This window comes from Aquarana catesbeiana, linkage group LG07, assembly GCF_042186555.1.
Source record: "Aquarana catesbeiana isolate 2022-GZ linkage group LG07, ASM4218655v1, whole genome shotgun sequence".
Classification (NCBI taxonomy): domain Eukaryota; kingdom Metazoa; phylum Chordata; class Amphibia; order Anura; family Ranidae; genus Aquarana; species Aquarana catesbeiana.
In genome coordinates, this window is record NC_133330.1 from 95,051,162 (window position 1) to 95,071,920 (window position 20,759).

The 20,759-nt window shown below is 46.0% G+C and overlaps 1 protein-coding gene across 2 annotated transcripts in view; it reads right to left on the minus strand.

Annotated features, from left to right (window-relative positions):
• STIMATE (STIM activating enhancer) overlaps positions 1–17,935 on the minus strand; it is a 139,597-nt gene extending 121,662 nt beyond the window's left edge. Inside the window, exon 1 of one of the 2 annotated variants that reach the window (XM_073592504.1) lies at positions 17,678–17,935. In XM_073592504.1, the coding sequence (XP_073448605.1) occupies positions 17,678–17,825 (148 nt within the window). In that variant the 5' untranslated portion in view covers positions 17,826–17,935. Of the gene's footprint in view, positions 1–17,099; positions 17,167–17,677 lie in introns of those variants that run through there. The other variant, XM_073592505.1, reaches the window with a different exon arrangement.
• Between the last annotated feature and the right edge of the window lie 2,824 nt (positions 17,936–20,759).

Consider the following 20,759-nt stretch of genomic DNA (forward strand, 5'->3'; position numbering starts at 1 on the left):
GGGGGACCCCAGAAGAGGATTATCAGGGCCACTCTGTAACCCTTGCACAGAGGAGGCAAGTATACCATGTTTGTTATTTATAAAAAAAAATAAAAGGTTTACAACCCCTTTAAGCGTTTTTATCTTTCACGTATGCTTGTTGTTTACAGCTAACATTAAAATTAAATCATGTTATAGTCACTGCTACCCAGATTTTTTTTATATGAACAAACTCTGCATGGTTTGAGATTACCAGGTCCAGCAGAGCATCATTCCTAGTCAGGGTCTCTATGAAATGTACCATAAAATTGTTTTGTAAAAGGTTTATACATTTGTGTCCTTTAACTGTTCCAACAGTGCCATTACTCCAGTCAATATCAGGGTAGTTGAAATCCTCCATTATCCACCATTGGTTGTTTCCATGTGTAGACTTGAAAAAGTAGGAAGGAGCGAGCGCCGGTATCCAAAAAGAATGCAAATTCGAAGGGTGGTTAAAAGGTTTTTTATTAAAAATATTGATAAGTACATCAAGCCAACACATTTTGGGGGAAAGGACTCCGCGCCCCCCCCCCCCCTTCTTGAGGGCTGTTGCTGCATATTATTAGGCTACTTTCACACTGGCAGCACCAGTCGTTAGCGATAAAGGGCCGCTTGTTTTTGCGGCGCTATAGCGCTGTTTTAGCTGCACTTTTGTGGCGATTTTCAGCCGCTAGCAGAGTGCTTTTTCCAAAAAAAAAAAAATTGTAAAAAGTCCAGTTTTCAAATCGTTTTTAACCGCTTCCCGACCGCCTCATGCAGATATACTGTGGCAGAAGGGCACATACAGGTAGAATCACGTACCTGTACGTTGCCCTAAGAGGCAGCTTGCGGGCACGCGCGAGACACCAGGAGCTTCGTGAGCATGATCGCTGGTCCCGCGGACTCGATGTCCATGGGGATACCCGCAATCATCTCACGGAGAGGAAGAACGGGGAAATGCTGATGTAAACAAGCATTTCCCCGTTCTGCCTAGTGACACTGTCACTGATCACCGCTCCCTGTAATCGGGAGCGGTGATCAGTGTTGTGTCACATACAGCCCCCCCCCAGTTAGAATCACTCCCTAGGACACACTTAACCCCTACAGCGCCACCTAGTGGTTAACCCCTTCACTGCCAGTCACATTTACACAGTAATCAATGCATTTTTAATTGCACTCACTGATCGCTGTATAAATGTGAAAGGTCCCAAAATCACACCAAAAGTGTCTGATCTATCCGCCATAATGTCGTAGTCACGAAAAAAAAAAAAAAGCTGATCGCCGCCATTACTAACAAAAAAAAAATAAAAATAATTTTAAAAAAATGCTTATTGCGATTTTTTTTACCAAAAATATGTAGAAGAATATGTATCGGCCTAAACTGAGGGGAAAAAAAATGTTTTTTTTATATATTTTTGGGGGATATTTATTACAGCAAAAAGTAAAAAAATAATGTGTTTTTTTCAAAATTGTTGCTTTTTTTTGGTTATAGCGCAAAAAATAAAAACCGCAGAGGTGATCAAATACCACCAAAAGAAAGCTCTATTTGTGGGAAAAAAGGACTTCAATTTTGTTTGGGAGCCACGTCGCATGACCGCGCAATTGTCAGTTATAGCGACACAGTGCCGAATCAAAAAAGTGCTGTGGTCTTTGGCCAGCCAAATGGTCTGGGGCTGGTTAAGGAGCTTTGGAAGCGCTACCCATTCATTGCAATGGGCAGGGCATTTTGTGAGCGCCCCCAACCTGCTCCAAAGATGCTGCTTGCAGAACTTTTCCTAATGTCCCGCAAGCACACCGCCCCAGTGTGAAAAGACACACTGCAATGAATATGAGGTGGTTTTCAGGCGCTTTGCAGGGGATATTTCTAGCGCTAAAGTGCCTGAAATCCGCCCCAGTGTGAAAATAGTCTTAAATGGGAAAAACTTCCAAGCCAGATATATATTTGCAAAGCATCAGAGAGCTGACTGACAGTATGACAGTGGTGGTTGGTGCAGGTGCAACAAATCTAGTAATCAAATTGGCTTTCCAAACCTTTGCAGGAAATGCATCATAATGTCCCCGCATGGTTTTTCATTGGTTGTGGGGACATTATGATGCATTTCCTGATCCACCTGAAGCCAAATCCTTTTACCCCATTGGTTATATTATTTATAAATACTTGCAGCGTGGAGTGGGTAGCCCGTGCCCCAGTTGAAGACCCTTTGGTCGAAACGCGTCGGACGGTCTCCCCTCTCTCCATGCTGCTTTTGTCTTGTTTTTACAGTGATCACTATTTTTATACTCATTTGGCTTTTTTAGCAATAAAAAAACTTTTTTTACCTGCACTATGCGGAAGCTTTGTACTTTTCTCTTGCATATCATCTTGAGAGAAATTGCCTAATCTATGGCTATTGGAAATATACGTCCTTGGAATTCCTGGTTCGATGACCCATTCTGGTGACTATCGGAGGCTCGTTGGTCGAAGTGCATCTCATGAGTTCCAGTTCCTTGGACATCCTTCCATTGCCCATGTGAGGCTTACTGCTTGACTGACTCCATGTTATAAGACATTGGAGTCCACCCAATCTGGTAAGAGTACCCATCCTCCATTTATTGATTTTTGGTAGTCCTTCTGGGACTTTTCACCATTTACCTTTGAAGTATTTACCACAGAGTTGACACCAGTGGACTATTGATTTATATATGCTTTATTTCCAGGGTTAATATTCATGGACTTGACACATTGTCACATATTTTTTTTACTTTAAGAGCGCTGCTTTTTCTCTTTGTTTATTTATAATGAATGGTGAATCTTGACACTCGACTCCTTGGATTAACAAACATTTTACCAGTTTTAAAGCAGCTTGTGCATACAGGCATTTGTTCCAGTTCAGCAACTCTAAGTACTGTAGCATGAGTCTTCCTGACAGGTTTCGTTTTAAGTATATCTAAAGCTAAAACTGTAAGTTTTGGATAGAGGGTGAAAGGGCTTAAACCCTGTTGGGTTTTTGGGCCATCTGTGTTGGTGAGATTCACTTTCATTGGACATAAAGTGATGGGAAATGCAAAACATAACAGTTACTAACCAAACAGAAGGTGAGGAAAATTTTTACAATGGAGACACTTGTTCTAGGGGATAACTATGATGGTATTTCGTTTTCACTTTGTATTTTATTTTTGATACAAGAATCAAAGTGAACTCTTTCTAACCAGACACAGCAAAATAAATAGCAGCTCAGTTTACATTCTGGAACAGATCATGTATGCTGGGATGATTGAATTCCTGCACAGGTGAAAGAGTGACATCACCCCGTACGAGCCAATAAAGACGGCTGCAGCCCGGCACTCAGAAGAGTCCAGGTAAAAGATGCCAGCACCAGTGAGGGATGTTGGACCTTTAACCACTTCCCATCCGGGCCAATTCTGGCACTTCGCTCCTACATGTAAAAAACATCATTTTTTTCAAGAAAATTACTCAGAACCCCCAAACATTATATATGTTTTTTTACCAGAGACCCTAGGGAATAAAATGGTGGTCATTGCAACTTTTTCTGTCACACGGTATTTGTGTAGCAATTTTTCATACGCTTTTTTGGGGGGAAAAAAAAAAACTGTTTTTGTTTTTTAATTCATGAAACAAACAAACAAAAACAAACAAAAAAAACAGTAAAGTTAGCCCAATGTGATCGATGATGTCACGCAGAGTAAATAGATACCCAACTTGCCACACTTTAAAATTGCGCACACTTGTGAAATGGCGCCAAACTTTGGTACTTAAAAATCTCCATAGACGACACTTTAATTTTTTTTACAGGTTACCTGTTTAGAGTTACAGAGGAGGTCTTGGGCTAGAATTGTTGCTTTTGCTTTAACACACGCAGCGATACCTCACATGTGTAATTTGAACGCCGTTAACATATGTGGGCACGAGTTACGTAGGCGTTCACTTCTGTGCGTGAGCACGCGGGGACCGGAGCACTTAAAAAAAACAAAGAAAAATTTGTATTCTTTATTTTCCTTTTGATCACTTTTATTCCTATTACAAGGAATGTAAACATCCCTTGTAATAGGAATAGTGCATGACAGGTCCTCTTTTTGGAGAGATGTGGGGTCTATAAGACCCCCACATCTCTCCTTCAGGCTTGAAAGACCGAGATCAAAGAAAAAAAATAAACTGTCTCAGCCTTTGCAGCCACGTCCCCGGCATTGTTTACTTCCACCGGCCTGAACGTGACGTCATAATGTCATGCCCGAGCCTCTGAGGGTCATAGAGATGATTGGGGACCATCTGTTCACCAGAAATCTCTATGCTCAATTTCCGCCCGCGACCGATTAGTTCTCTGGCTCGCCGATCGTACAGGTGAGCCGGTAGAAGCACCGGGAGGAACGTCCCCTCCCACCACCTGTAAGTACGATCAAGTGGCTGAACTGCTGCTATGATTGTTCTTACGGTGCAAAGAATCGCCAGCTGAAAAAGATGATATCTGAATGATGCCTGCCAGCCTACTAACCTTTCTCCCACAGAATAAGAATAAGAATATCATTGGGACATGGTCGGCTGTTCAGAAGTTTCAAATAGTTCCCCCACTTTTTCGTTCTGGCCTGGCCAATGATTCTTAGGCTTCTTTTACCTGAAAACATCCTTAGACTGCAATCTTGGGCCTTGAAAAAGTTTCAGTTTTCCAATTTAAGCTTAAACAGGAGATGTAAAAAAGGGTCAAGTTTAGGTGCCAAGTCTTAGGCCACCAGGCCCTATTGAACAAATTAATCAAGGCAGAGGATCTGGCAGACATCCTACAGATTCTGTAGAGGCCACAGCTTTAAAGCCCATGGCCTTAAAAATCATAAGGAAAGAATCGCACATTTTCTCTCTAGAGGCGTCTGCTTCTGGGTTAAATTTCAACTGAGAGAGCCAAAATGGAAGATTCCTGGCCACATGCCTATATCTTCAAATGCGAGATGCACATTTTTTAGACACCTTGTAAAAGGGTGCGTCTCAAGGAGTGTTTTTGTTCCATAAGCATTCTAGATCCGTTCAATCTTGATGCAAAGAATGGCTCTTGTGATTAGGATCTATTTCCTAATGAAGTTTAGGATTTCTTTTACAGGAGATCCTAATACATGTGATCATGCAAAAGAAACTGAGCTTTTTCTTCTTCCTGAATGAATAAATTGCATTTAGCAAATTCTCCACATCTACAGGGTCAATTTTAACTTGGAGGGTCTGGAAGCATCATCTTTCACCAATTCCTCCTAGCCAGGGAGATCTGCCTGGGAAATAGCATGGTCGCTGTGCAAACGCTCTAGGTCCACCTTAAAGTGGAGTTCCGCCCACCCCTTCAAAAATTAAAAGCCAGCAGATACCCTTTTAATATTAGGACACTTACCTGTCCTGGACTCCAGCGATGTCAGCACCGCAGCTTATGTTTCCATCAGCTGTTGGGTGCTGCCGCTGCCTCATTGTCGGTAAGGGAACCTGGCAGTGAGGCATTGCGGCTTCATGGTCGGGTCCCTACTGCGCATGTGCGCAGAGCGGCTGCGCTCTCTTACTGGCCCGGCGGCGGGGAAAGGAGGAGAGAAGAGGAGGGAGTCGGACCTCTAATGTACCTCGCCGCGGCGAGGTCCGGCGGAAGTGGGGACAGGGTACCTGTCAAAAACAGGTACCCGCTCCCCCCGAAAGGTGCCAAATGTGGCACCGGAGGGAGAGAGGAGGAGAAAGATGAGTGGAAGTTGCAGTTTTGGGTGGAACGCTGCTTTAAGATGGGGTGTCCCTAACTGCAGACACACAGGTAACAGGAGACAGGCACTGGTTAAGGTAGTGCAGGGAGGTTAATGCTGCCCATACACTATACAAAAAAAAAAAAAAAATCAGCTGAACCCATTTTCTAAAGACGAACATTCGGCCGTGAGTGCAAACAATATTGCCATCATGTAATGACCGATAAATCTTTCAGTGGACATAAATGAAAGCATTTTTTGTTCGTTTTTTTTTACATATACCTAGTGCAAACAGTTCGGATGGGAAACACATTAACCTTTCAATTTACCAGTTCGTTTGGCAGAAAATTTCCAAACTTGTCCTTCGTTATTTCGACTCAAAAACATCCCAACGATTATCGATTTTGTGCCCGTTAGCTGGCCGAAAAACGAATAAACTGTCTAAATGACCGAATTTTGGCCAATTATTCATATAGTGTATGGCCAGCATAAGGCCAGTCAACTGAGATCTAAAAGACTGGAAAGAGAAGTCTTCTTTCACAGCCGATATCAAGTTACAACAATCGGCAGAATTGGACAAGGAACTTTCCAATTCTGTGAACACAGCACATTTCTGTTTAGGAGTAGAACCTCTTTGTTTCTTGGGAACTTTGCCTCAGTTCAGGTAACTAAACTAAGAGATGCTAAATATCACAAGTGCCGCACAGCAACACTGCAAACAAAATCATTTCACAGTGCCCCAAAAAAATACACATAGGAAGGTTCAACACCAAGGCACCCCCTGTGCACCAGATAGGCCCTGTCAGCAGGGGGGTTGGGGGAAGACACATAACAAGCAATTAACACAGGTAACAAGACAGGCTTACCTGTGCAGAGCTGATGCTGGTGGCACCTGTCTCCATCTAAGCCATGGTAAACCCAACAGGTTTCATTAGGTCACAGCACTGCTCCATTTTAGAAAATGGTGTCCTTAAATCAAAAGGACACTGAAGGACCCCTGCCATCCCCCTTCATTCACTGCTTTGGAGCGCAAGCCCCACCATCATCCTGTCACAACCTAAGAAGGAGGAAGTGTTTCTCCTTCCAAAACAAACACAATGTGTGCACCACCTGCCCTAGTTACATAGTAGGTGAGGTCGAAAAAAAGACAAGTCCATCAGGTCCAACCTATGTGTGTGATTATATGTCAGTATTACATTGTATATCCCTGTATGTTGCGGTCGTTCAGGTGCTTATCTAATATTTTCTTGAAACTATCAATGCCCCCTGCTGAGACCACCGCCTGTAGAAGGGAATTTGACATCCTTGCCGCTCTTACAGTAAAGAACCCTCTACGTAGTTTAAGATTAAACCTCTTTTCTTCTAATTTTAATGCAGTCAGGAATGTAAGTCTGGAGCCGCCGCTACTAATCAGACAGGGAGGAGACACCAGTAAAGGAGTGAGCTTTTCCAGGGGTCAAACTTCTCCAGGCGCAACCAGACCTACCTGTACAGAGGAGGGGTTTGGAGGATAGGAAGAAGACATCAGAAAAAGAGGACTCTGACAAACCCTAGCCTAGAAAGGGTGATACAAACCTGGCAGCATGGGAGAGGTAGAATCTCCACTATACGTTCCAAAATTTGACTTTTTCGGACGAAGGAAACATAACTGAGGAGGATGTCAGAAGGACCTACTTTTAACCTTTGACATTTCAACGCTTTTCTGTCGTAGTGTGAGGAGCCTCGGTCTCCTCCCACCAGGACAGTAAATGCAACTGGGGATTAATAATTTTTCAGTATTTAAGCTATAGGTTATGTCAGAAAAAAAAATATAAAGCAATGCTTCTACAACACCAACTGCCCAGCAACAATTTATGACCTTGTATCATACCAGCCAGTTGCTAGCAAGCTAATTTGTATGCTGGCTTCCTATATGTAAATGAGACCAGTCACCGCGGTCATTAGAAAGCCAAAATTATGTCATTCCCCCAAAGTGGTCTCCATATTAAACAGAATTAATAAAGTAGGAAGTCCAAACTGAGTAAAAGTAGCAAAAAGCCTCAAGAGTGAAGAATGGAAGAGAGAAATTAAAAAAGACTGATGGGAATTATAAACACCAGTATATCAGTTTTTGGATTATGTTGGCCTTTTAAAAGGTCATTTTTTTTTTTCTTTTTGGAAAGCTAAAAACCATTATGCAGCAAATATTGTAGGATTTTGTTAACATACAATGAATAAGAGCCACATATTGGAAAAACACCACCCCTTCATGGGAATACACTAAAGCAGGACATACATGGGTCCAATTTCGAAAGTATTTTCTTTAGAAAATCTTTTCTAAGAATTTTTGTTCGAATTTCGCACCAAATTTAAGTAATCGGGCATGTTGGAAATTTTTTGAAAAACAAACGATTTTCTAATCAATGATGGGAGAATCGTGCAAGAAATGTAATCAAAAAAGAAATGCGCATGTGTAAGAAAAGAAAATTCCTGGAAAGAAAAGATTACCAGCCTGGAAAATTCTATTCTGTAGCAACAGAAGGTGAAATTGAAGGCTTGGTAGGTCAAATTTCGAAAATGGTGGCACCATCGGATCACAAAACGCACAAAATTTCAGATTTTCAAAAGAAAATTCTTTCTATATAGTTTTTTTCATGCCTGAGGGTCACTCTGTGGCCACTACTGTCTGGTAAACGATTTGATATACCACTTCGGGTGAAGCACGAATAAGAAAGCATGTGCACTTTATTATGTGGTGATTGGATCTACTAAGAAGAATTTTGTTTGTTTTTCATAATCATTTGAGGACATTTGATATGTTGCACTAAATTCACTTTATTGCAAACACAGAATATTTATTACTTATGCACTGGAGCACTTTAATATATGTTAAAATCAACAGGTTCACATTGAATATATTGCACTATTGATGCGCCCTATATTATCTGTTATATCGACCATGTATGGCCAGCCTAAAGCCTCGTACACACGGTCTGATTGTTGGACGACCGAGCATCTGATTTTTGTCAAAAGGCCGTGTGCAGGATTTTGTCTAGCATACTATCTGCAAATTGTCGTTTGACCAACACGAACGTACTGACGTACAATGAGAGTATAAGGAGGAAGTTCATTTCTCAAGCGCCACCCTTTGGGCCCCTTCTGCCAATTTCATTTTAGTAGAAGTTTGATGAGCGTTGATTCGCTATTTTCAGATCGTACAAAACAAATGTCTTTTAAAATACGTTTGGCATAACTACATGCTTTGCTTTATTATTATTCCATGATCCTTCATGAACATCTGAAAATCAGACGTGGAGCTGTCGTTCGCCAAAAATTTACTAGCCTGTCATCTAACATTTGTTGTCCGAAATTGGAAAACAATTGTCGAAAGGAGCGTACTAACGGTAAGAATTTTGGACAACAGCCTGTCAAACGACAATCCTCTTCCGAATTTCGCATTGTGTGTACGAGGCTTAAGTAGTATGCCTTTGCCTGGGGGAGATGATACGCACAGCTGTGCATAATCATGTACACATACCCAGACAGTAGTGATGGGAAAACTACATGCTGGAACATGCAATATGCAAACAAGGCTTCCCACATGCAACAGTATCAACTAGACTTAATATAAGACGTCCCCTAAATATCTTATGACTTTAGTGCTTAAAAAAAAAAATTGAAAAAGCACACTGAATCTAAACTATGTCCTGTTGAAGGGACACTAAACTCTCAATTTTCCTTACATCAGTCATTCTAAGATATCAAGTATACCATGGCTCTGTTTTTTTTTTTTTCCCTTTAACCAGTTGACATCCGCGCTATAGCCGAATGACGGCTACAGCGCGGACCTGAATTCCCGGGAGGCCGTCATATGACGGCCTCCCCTGTGCACGTGCCCTGCACACGCCGTGATCACTGAGTCACTGAGACTCAGGTGATCACCGATCCCTGTAAGGGGCCGGGGCTCGTCCCGGCCCCTTACCATGTGATCAGCTGTCAGCCAATGACAGCTGATCACATGATCAAAACAAAAGCTCTGTGAACGTTTTTTTTTTCTCCTCGCGCTGACAGCGCAAGGAGAAAAAAAAAGCCGATCACCGGCTCATCAGCAAGGGACATTGGTCCCGAAGAGGAAGAGGCAATTCTGCCTCAATTGTGCCACTAGTACCCCCTGCCAGTGCCCCCTGACATTGCCACCTGACAGTGCCCACCAGTGCCACCTATCAATGCCTACAAGTGCCGCCTATCAATGCCCACCAGTGCCACCTATCAATGGCCACCAGTGCCACCTAGCAGTGCTGCCTAACAGTGTACCAGATCAGTGCCCATTATTGCCACCTATCGGTGCCCATCAGCGTATATCAATGAAGGAGAAAAATTACCTTTTTTTTAAAATTTTATAACAAAATATAAAATTAAAAAAAAAAAAAAAAAATTTTAAATTCGGTCTTTTTACAATTTTTTAACAAAAAATAAAACCGCAAAGGTAATCAAATACCACCAAAAGAAAGCTCTATTTGTTGGAAAAAAAATGATAAAAATTTTTTTGGGGTACAGTGTTGTATGACCGCGCAATTGTCAAAGTGCGTCAGCGCTAAAAGCTGAAAGTTGGTCTGGATAGGAGGGGGGTTTAAGTGCCCAGTAAGCAAGTGGTTAAAAAGTCTTTTACCATAGTTTTTGGACTACTTTTGTCCTGTGCATGCTACCTATCCCCCATTGATGCACCTCACTGCTACTAGACTAGATCGAGCAGTGCTGGTACTTCTGTTCACATGCACCACTCTGTGTGTGCTACAAGTCCCAAAGAGCTGAATGTGTCTACAGACAGATGTGTAATCAATCTCCAGGACAAGGTGGAGGGTGGCATTGAGAATGTAGCCACCCTAGAACAGGAAGTCTGAGAGCAGCAGAAAAAAAGCTTGCATTTGAAAGATGAAACAAAAAGGAAAAGAGAGACAGAAAGTACATTCTAGTTACGGTTATTCATAATGTATTTATTTTATTAAAAAAAAAAAATGTGAGTTTAGTGTCACTTTACCCTTGCTTCAAAATGTGCAGTAAAGCTGCATTTTTAAAGCATTCTGAAAGCAAAGCACCTCCCACTTAATAAAGTGGTTACAATCCTGCACACACAGGTGAGTTTATGTTGCTTTGCCCTGCTGTGCTTCAAAATTTATGCCCCATGTCACTTTCATTGTGCTTTGCCACATCCTAAAACCTCCCATAGAAATCCATGTAGCAGTTGAGGGGCCCTTATTCAGAGTTAGCTTTGCTTTGTTTTGGAGGTATGAGAAATCCCAGGATCTACTGGGAAACTAACAAGTGACCCAGAAAGATGTCATCAGCAGCCATTTCCAGTTCATCTGTATACATACAGGGAGTGTCTGTTGCAGACGTCACATCTGGCAGGTTTAAAGAGGAAGTAAACTCAAAGGCATACTTTGTACTTATAGGTAAGCCTATAATAAGGCTTACCTATAGGTACTGTAAATATCTCCTAAATATTTACATTACATGCAGTCAATGGCGTCATCGGCGCATGTGCTCTGAAGGAACGGCCACCCATGCCATGCCTTCAGATACCTGTGCCGTGAATGACGGCTCCCCCACGCATGTGTGGGAGTGGCGTCATCACGGCTCCAGCCAGTTACACAGCTGGAGCTGCGGACCTGGAAGGAAGACGGGTGAATATGGACACTGCCTCCAGCGATTACTTTGCATTGCTGGGGAGGGCTTTGATTTCAGATAAGTACACTTGCTTCAAAATGTTTCATTTGACCCTCAGTTTTAACCCCTGACCACTGACCGCTTCCAGGAGGCTGGCATTCATGTGACTGGTGTAATTAACGGTCACATGAACATAAAGCTCCCGATTGATAGTATTCATCGGGAGCTTTCTGGTAACCATTACATTATATGCGGCCGCTCTGCGTGAAAGCCCTCATGCAGAGAGGCCCCATATATGTGTGCGGCCGGCGTGAAGAGGTTAAAGGACTCTGAATGCCAATCAAAGCAATGATCAATAAATAAAATGGTTGCCTTACAGTCCTGTACACTGTGGAGTTTGCATAGCTTTGCTTCCGAAGCATATCCCATGTCACTTTCTCGGTGCCTCAAAGCATCTCTAAAGCCCCCATAGATGTCTTTTATAGCTAGGGGTGTTGAATATAATCGCAACATCAATGCACCGTGATTCAGACGTTCACAATGCTGCACCAATGCTGTGAGTCAGCTCAATTGATCTCCGATTACGTCATCCGGAGCTACGTGCGGTGCTCTGCCTCTCCGGGAGAAACACAGAGGCAGAGCCTGCATGGTGGATAAAGCCTTAAACCCCTGGGGATGGGCTGAGCGGGGGTACTAACGAGCTGGGGATCGGCTGAGCCCCTTTAAACAAATGAAAACCAACACACACAGGGCATTTGCCAAGCTTCATTAAAGTGGTTGTTAACCCACTATGCACAATATCCTCTCTGTTTATTAATGTAAAGTGCTCCAGTCTCTGCGTTTTAAAAAAAATAAGAATAAAAAAAAAATGCAGATATATACCTGTTTACAGAGTGCTGATCAGTGCTCATGTGACCCGCCGCCTCTCTCGGTCTGACAGCTGCAGCGGGCCGAGGATTCCCCGCTGACATCAGTCAGGAGGAGAGGAGGAGGCGGGTCATGTGAGTGCCAATCAGCGCTCTGTAAACAGGTATATAGCTGCATTTTTTTTTAAAAACACAGACACTGGAGCACTTTACATTGATTAACAGAGAATGGTGTAAAAAAATCAAACTGTAAGTTCAGCAGCTGGAGGGGAGAGGGCCGGCACGGACATGTATCTGACAGGCTTGGAGGAAGGGGGGAGAGCACAGAGGAGGACAAAGGAGAGAGCGGATGACGGAGGCACGTAAACTGACCACGGTGTCAGGGCTCTGCACCCATGATAAACTGTGGTCGGTTTATAGGAGGGAGTGCAGCACTAGACAGGATAAGCCAGGTATTTTAAGTGATACCGGGGGCCAAATTAAACAGCACAAGCACGGTGCTGTTATTCATGCTTTAAGAAAACAGGATCCATTTATTTTTTTATTTTTTAATACTTAAAAAAAAAAAAAAAAAAAAAAAACACATCACAAAAGCCTCAAAAACACACACAAAAAAATGCATGTTACAGCGGTAGGCGCTTTAACGCATGTTCCTAATCAAGGCAAGTGTAAACTTTAAAAGCATTAAGTAATTTCAAATATAACTAAAGGCAAAACTTTATTTTTTGGATAACGTGAGGAGGGATTAGAACACCTATTAGGTTTTTTTTTTGCTGTCTGTGCCCGTTAGGGAGATTCACCTGTTTTATCATTATCGCCGAAAGTGAAAGTAAAAGAAAATCCTGATATCTTCCAATGGGGACACTAGTTCTTATGACCCAGGTGGCAACCAGGGTCTCTCTCAGTTTAGAGGGATTTTCTCATTTCCTGTTGTGGCTATGGGACAGGAAATGAAGGAAAATTACCACAATGGAACAAAGATGACAAAAAAAAAAAAAAAAAAAAAAAAAAAAAAAAAAATCAACCTTACATGTGTTATAACCCTCCCCCAGCGTGCTATTGTATTCTGACTGGGGGGACTACCCCCTCAGCCAGATCACACTGATAAGTATTCACAGACTCTCAGTTGCTGGTCTTCCAGCACCACCTTTAAGACAGAAGCCAGCTGTGAGACCAGCTTCTGTCAGACAGGCAGCTGTACACACTGAATGTCGACCAGTTCTTGCTGAACAAGCCAATTATCCAATCGTTTGTACATCTCCTAATCCTCCCCAGACATCAGAGCTCAGGTAGTTCTCCTCTCTGCAGCAGAAACGGAGCACACACACCTTAGTAAAGGAGGGATGGTGGATGCGGCAATGAGCTCTCCCCCTTCCTCAGCCAACTAACTCCGATTATCCTTTATCCCATTGTTTTGCAAATTCATGTACACTATAAACTGTATGGTTGAATTGGTTCTGATATCGCTGTTTTACTAACCTGATAGCTTATTATTCTAAAATAGGAAACCTTCATTTTGTTTGCAAATATTAAAGATTTTAAATACCGGTCCTTAAGTCCTTACATTTAAAGAGCACCTGTCATCTCAGATCCATCATGGCAGCGCCTGTTAATGGGCATCCACTCTCCTGCTGCCGCCATGTCCCTCACCTTGTTGTGTCACTGCCGAATCGCCAGCTGTCCCATTAAAGTTAACAGTCAACAGCAGGACAGAGGAGGAGCAGCTGCAGGACAGAGATGACAGTTGCTCTTTAAAAACTATGATTTAAATAGAGTTGATTTAAATCAAGCCTTTTTACTAGTGATTTAAATTTAATCAATTTAAATCAAATTCACCCTGGCGGCAGCCAAGGTTCCCCTAACTTTACTGCAATGTGCTGGGCTGTGTCAGCGGCTGCCGCGCCGCTCTCTCTCTCTTCCTGCTCCATCCCTGCTGCCGAAATCAGGCCATCCATAGCACAACTCGGCCATGTCCCCAGCTTCCTCCTCACAGGATTTGACTGGCCTATGGCTCCCACTTGCTGTGATCTACCGGCCCCCTGGACCATTATCGACTTTCCTTGATGAGTTCTCTGCCTGGCTACCCTACTTTCTCTCTTCAAATATTCCCACAATCCTTCTCGGTGATTTCAACATTCCTGCTAATACAAATGCTCCTGCTACTTCTAAACTTCTTAGTCTAACCTCTTCATTTGACCTGAAGCAATGGGTACAGGCTTCTACTCACTCTGATGGCAACACCCTTGACCTTGTATTCTCCTACCTATGCACTCCATGCAACTTCTCAAACAATCCTTTTCCTCTCTCTGACCACCACCTCATTAGTTTCTCTCTCCCCCTGTCTTCCACCACCTTTCCCTCCAATCGCCTAACCATCACCCGTAGAAACTTTCGCAACTTCAACTCCTCTCTCCTCTATTCTGCTACTGACCACCTCTATGACAAAATCTCTCCTCTCTCCTGCCCCAACCAAGCCACATCCATCTACAATAAATCTCTGTCCTCCACCCTGGACAAGCTCGTTCCCCTCACTACACGCAGAATCAGGCCTCAACCCCTACAACCCTGGCAAACAGATGGCACTAAAATTCTCAAAAACGTAGTCGCGCTCTTGAGCGTCTGTGGCACAAGACTAAGTCTCTCAAAGACTTCAACCAATACAAATCTGCCCTCCAAAAATACTATTCTTTCCTCCACACTGCCAAGCAAACCTATTTTACAGCTCTTATTAACACCTTCTCATCCCATCCCCGTAAACTCTTCTCTACCTTCAACTCTCTACTTTGTCCTCCACCGCCTCCACCCACTGACTTACTCACTGCCCAGGAAATCGCTAGCCACTTCAAAAACAAGATTGATACAATCCGTGATGAAATCTCCATTCTACAGGTATCTCCCCCAGCTAAGACCTCATGTCAACGGGTACAACTGACACTCCCCCTATTCAAATCTGCTACTACAGATGAAGTTGCTAAACTCCTTTCTATCGCCCACCTAACCACCTGTCCCCTGGACCCTATTCCCTCTCAAATGCTACGGTCACCCTCTGACCCCATCCTACACTCTCTAACCCACATCTTTAATCTCTCCCTCACCTCTGACATCTTCCCCGATGCTCTAAAACATGCACTGGTCACCCCCATACTCAAAAAGCCGTCCTTGGACCCTACCAATCTTAACAACCTACGCCCTATCTCGATGCTCCCCTTTTCCTCTAAACTCCTTGAACGCCTGGTTTACAACCAACTGAGTGACCACCTCATTAAAAACAACCTTCTTGATCCCCTTCAATCTGGATTTCGCCCTCAACACTCCACAGAAACTGCTCTTTTAAAACTCACAAATGACCTACTAACTGCAAAAACCAACGGACACTATTCTGTACTCCTACTTCTGGATCTTTCAGCTGCCTTTGACACGGTTAACCACCCCCTCCTCAAAAAAAAACTTTACTCCCTCGGTCTCTGTGACTGTGCTCTTCAGTATCTATCATCCTACCTATCCCAACGCACTTTCAGTGTCACTTACAATTCTACTTCCTCCACTCCTCTTCCCTTCTCTGTCGGGGTCCCCCCCCAAGGTTCTGTTCTTGGACCTCTTTTATTTTCAATCTACACCTCTTCCTTGGGTCAGTTGATAGCCTCTCACGGCTTTCAATATCATTTCTATGCTGATGACACACAAATCTATCTCTCCACCCCTCAACTCACTCCATCAGTCTCCTCACACATCACTAACTTACTAACCGACATATCTGTATGGATGTCACACCACTTCCTCAAACTCAACTTGTCCAAAACCGAGCTTATAATATTTCCTCCCCAACGTGCCTGTTCCCCTGACTTCTCTGTCAAGAGCAATGGCAAAACCATCCACCCGTCCCCACATGTCAGGGTACTAGGTGTTATCCTGGATTCTGAACTCTCCTTTCAGCCCCACATCCAATCACTTTCCAAAGCTTGCTGCCTCAACCTCCGCAACATCTCTAAACGACGTCCCTTTCTAACCAATGAAACCACAAAGCTCCTGATTCACTCCCTGGTTATCTCTCGCCTTGACTACTGCAACTCCCTCCTCATTGGCTTACCTTTAAATAGACTATCCCCCCTTCAGTCCATCATGAATGCGGCTGCCTGACTCATCCACCTTACAAACCGCTCAGTGTCTGCTACCCCTCTCTGCCAATCCCTCCATTGGCTACCACTCGCCCAACTAATTAAATTCAAAATACTAACAATAAGTTACAAAGCCATCCACAACTATGTCCCCAGCTACATCACTAACCTAGTCTCAAAATACCAACCTAATCACCATCTCCGTTCCTCCCAAGACCTCCTGCTCTCTAGCTCCCTCATCACCTCCTCCCATATCTGCCTCCAGGACTTCTCCTGAGCCTCGCCCATCCTCTGGAATTCCCTACCCCAATCTGTCAGACTGTCTCCAAATTTATCCACTTTTAGACAATCCCTGAAAACTTTCCTCTTCAGAGAAGCCTATCTTGCCTCCATCTAATAACTGCACTATTTTCTCCATTAGCTCATCCCCCACAGTTATTACCCTTTTGCATAACTTGACCCTCCTTCCTAGATTGTAAGCTCTAACGAGCAGGGCCCTCTGATTCCTCCTGTATTGAATTGTATTGTACTTGTACTGTCTGCCCTAATGTTGTAAAGCGCTGCGTAAACTGTCGGCGCTATATAAATCCTGTATAATAATAATAATATACAATCTGATGGTACAATCTCCTTTAGAGCTATTATCAGCCACTGCCTGCCACATTAAATACACATTTAATGGATTGTTTCCGTTGGCCTCATATTTTGGTCAGATTGTATAAAGTATGGTCAGCTTGACAAGTAAATCTTACAAAATCAACAAAATCTTCCTACTCACTGGTTCCAGCTGTGAAATCTGGTCCCCGAAGCCACTTTCCTTGACCCTCCATTGGTCAATGTCACCGGATACAAGACAGAACCAGCGCTCACAGATAGTCCACCATTCTACCCTGTTTCCCCAAAAATAAGACCTAATGTGATTGTCAGTGATGCCTGCAATATAAGCCCTACCTCCCAAATAAGCCCTACCCTGTTTCCCCGAAAATAAGACCTACAAGGACTTTAACTAGGGCTGATTTGGGGGGTAGGGCTTATATTGCAGCCATCACCAACAATCACGCTAGGTCTTATTTTCGGGGAATCGGTGTACGTGATGACATGGGAGTTGTGGTACGGCACAGATATAACACTGGAGTGTCGGCCGTCACAACACTGGTCAAAGGCCAGTTCTTTATGAACTATTAAGTATCCGGAGTTCCGCTTTAACTTGGTGAAGTATCTGAAAACACAGGCTGACTTCTTCCACATACAGCAAGAGGATTCTATCTACCCAACATGGAAACTTTCTAGTCAGCACACTGAATGGCAGGAGCTGTCCATCCCTGCCCAGTACAAACACACACTGACTATACTCACACATCAGGATGCTGAAGGCCATCACAGCAAGCAGGCCCTGCAGAAAGATCCCGAAACTGTCCATGAAAGCTCCATTGCCGCAGCCCTGAGCTGAGCCCGGGACGTCCGTCGTGGCTGTCATGTTCCTGTTCCCGGTACTGAGGCCCATGACTTCGTTACCGGGCCCGGAGCCAGCCCAGCTGGTCACCGCGGCAACCACAGGACGGTAGCCGGGAGGGGACGTGTCACATGGGTGTAGACACGTGACAGGGGGAGGTGTTCTGTCAGCCGCTCAGTAGGCGGAGCTGTTGGTCTGACACGCTAGGGGGCGGAAACGCCATCATGACTGAGATTTCGTGCGGGGAAAAACGATGTAATCCTGTTCTGTGAGGAGAGCGAGACGGCGGGACTTGTGTGTCCTCCGAGCGGCCGTTGTAGCAGTAAATACAGTATCCCATGAAATTCGGGATCACTTGCCTCTACTGCGCATGTGCCGGTTTCAGACAAAAGAAACCGAGCGCAGAGCTCCTGCCGACGAACACAGCTGAGTAATATAAACTCACACGCTGATGGATCGGCTGCATCATGAAGACACAGCGAGATACCTCGGCTACATCTGATTGACAGTGGGGGACATGACGAGGGGTCACTCTGCATGTCACATGGGGGGGGGGGGGGCAGTCTGGATATCACAGGGGGGACACAGACTGGATGTCTAAGGGGGGGGGGGGGGGCGGTCAGGATGTCACGGGGGCTGCATGTCACACGATGATTGCCACAAGCTGGCTAGATGTCACAGGCTGCACTGGCTGGATGTCACCGGGGGGGGGGGCACACGATGGTTGGCACAGGCTGGCTGCATGCCACAGGCTACACTGGCTGGATGTCACGGGGGCCACAGGCTACACTGGCTGGATGTCACGGGGGCCACAGGCTACACTGGCTGGGATGTCACGGGGGCCACAGGCTACACTGGCTGGGATGTCACGGGGGCCACAGGCTACACTGGCTGGGATGTCACGGGGGCCACAGGCTACACTGGCTGGGATGTCACGGGGGCCACAGGCTACACTGGCTGGGGTGTCACGGGGGCCACAGGCTACACTGGCTGGGGTGTCACGGGGGCCACAGGCTACACTGGCTCAGGTGTCTCGGGGGCCACAGGCTACACTGGCTGGGGTGTCAGGGGGGCCACAGGCTGCACTGGCTGGATGTCACGGGGGCCACAGGCTGCATGGCACAGGAGGCACACGATGGTTGCCACAGGCTGGCTGGATATCACAGGGGCCACTGGCTGGGGTGTCACGGGGGCCACAGGCTACACTGGCTGGGGTGTCACGGGGGCCACAGGCTGCACTGGCTGGATGTCACGGGGGCCACAGGCTACACTGGCTGGATGTCACGGGGGCCACAGGCTGCACTGGCTGGATGTCACGGGGGCCACAGGCTGCACTGGCTGGATGTCACGGGGGCCACAGGCTACACTGGCTGGGGTGTCACGGGGGCCACAGGCTACACTGGCTGGGGTGTCACGGGGGCCACAGGCTACACTGGCTGGGGTGTCACGGGGGCCACAGGCTACACTGGCTGGATGTCACGGGGGCCACAGGCTACACTGGCTGGATGTCACGGGGGCCACAGGCTACACCGGCTGGGATGTCACGGGGGCCACAGGCTACACCGGCTGGGATGTCACGGGGGCCACAGGCTACACTGGCTGGGATGTCACGGGGGCCACAGGCTACACTGGCTGGGATGTCACGGGGGCCACAGGCTACACTGGCTGGGATGTCACGGGGGCCACAGGCTACACTGGCTGGGGTGTCACGGGGGCCACAGGCTACACTGGCTGGGGTGTCTCGGGGGCCACAGGCTACACTGGCTGGGGTGTCTCGGGGGCCACAGGCTACACTGGCTGGATGTCACGGGGGCCACAGGCTACACTGGCTGGATGTCACGGGGGCCACAGGCTGCACTGGCTGGGGTGTCTCGGGGGCCACAGGCTACACTGGCTGGATGTCACGGGGGCCACAGGCTACACTGAGGGGGGCCACAGGCTGCACTGGCTGGATGTCACGGGGGCCACAGGCTGCACTGGCTGGGGTGTCACGGGGGCCACAGGCTACATTGGCTGGGGTGTCACGGGGGCCACAGGCTGCATGGCACAGGAGGCACACGATGGTTGCCGCTGGCTGGATATCACAGGGGCCACTGGCTGGGGTGTCACGGGGGCCACAGGCTACACTGGCTGGGGTGTCACGGGGGCCACAGGCTGCACTGGCTGGATGTCACGGGGGCCACAGGCTGCACTGGCTGGATGTCACGGGGGCCACAGGCTGCACTGGCTGGATGTCACAGGAGACACACAATGGTTGCCACAGGCTGGCTGGATATCACAGGGGCCACAGGCTGCATGGCACGGGGACACATGATGGTTTGAACAGGCTGGCTGCATTATTAGAGGGGGGGATATCTATTCTCACTGCCTGTATTATTAGAGGGGGGGGATACCTATTCTCATGACCTGCATTATTAGAGGGGGGGGGGGGGTACCTATTTTCACGGCCTGCATTATTAGAAGAGGGTATACACAATTTTGTACCCCTCTTATATTACAGGGCCATGAAATTCTGTATCCCCTCTTATAATATTACAGGCTATGAAATTCAGCATCCCCTCTTATATTACAGGCCATGAAATTTTGTACCTCTCTTATATTACAGGGCCATGAAATTCCGTATCCCCTCTTATATTATTACAGGCCATGAAACTCTGTACCCCTCTTATAATATTACAGGCCATGAAATTCTGTCTCCTCCGATCCAGCCTGTGCCCCCTGTGCCATGCAGCCTGTGCCAAACATTGTGTGCAGCCTGTGGCCCTATGTGCCATGCAGCCTGTGCCCCCCCGTGACATTCATTGTGTGCCCCCTGTGACATGCAGCCTGTGTTGTCTGTGCCCCCCATGACATCTATTGTGTGCCCCCTGTGCCATGCAGCCTGTGTCTGTGCCCCCCTGTGACATCCATCGTGTGCCCCCTGTGCCATGGAGCCTGTGTTGTCTGTGCCCCCCCGTGACATCCATTGTGTGACCCCTGTGCCAT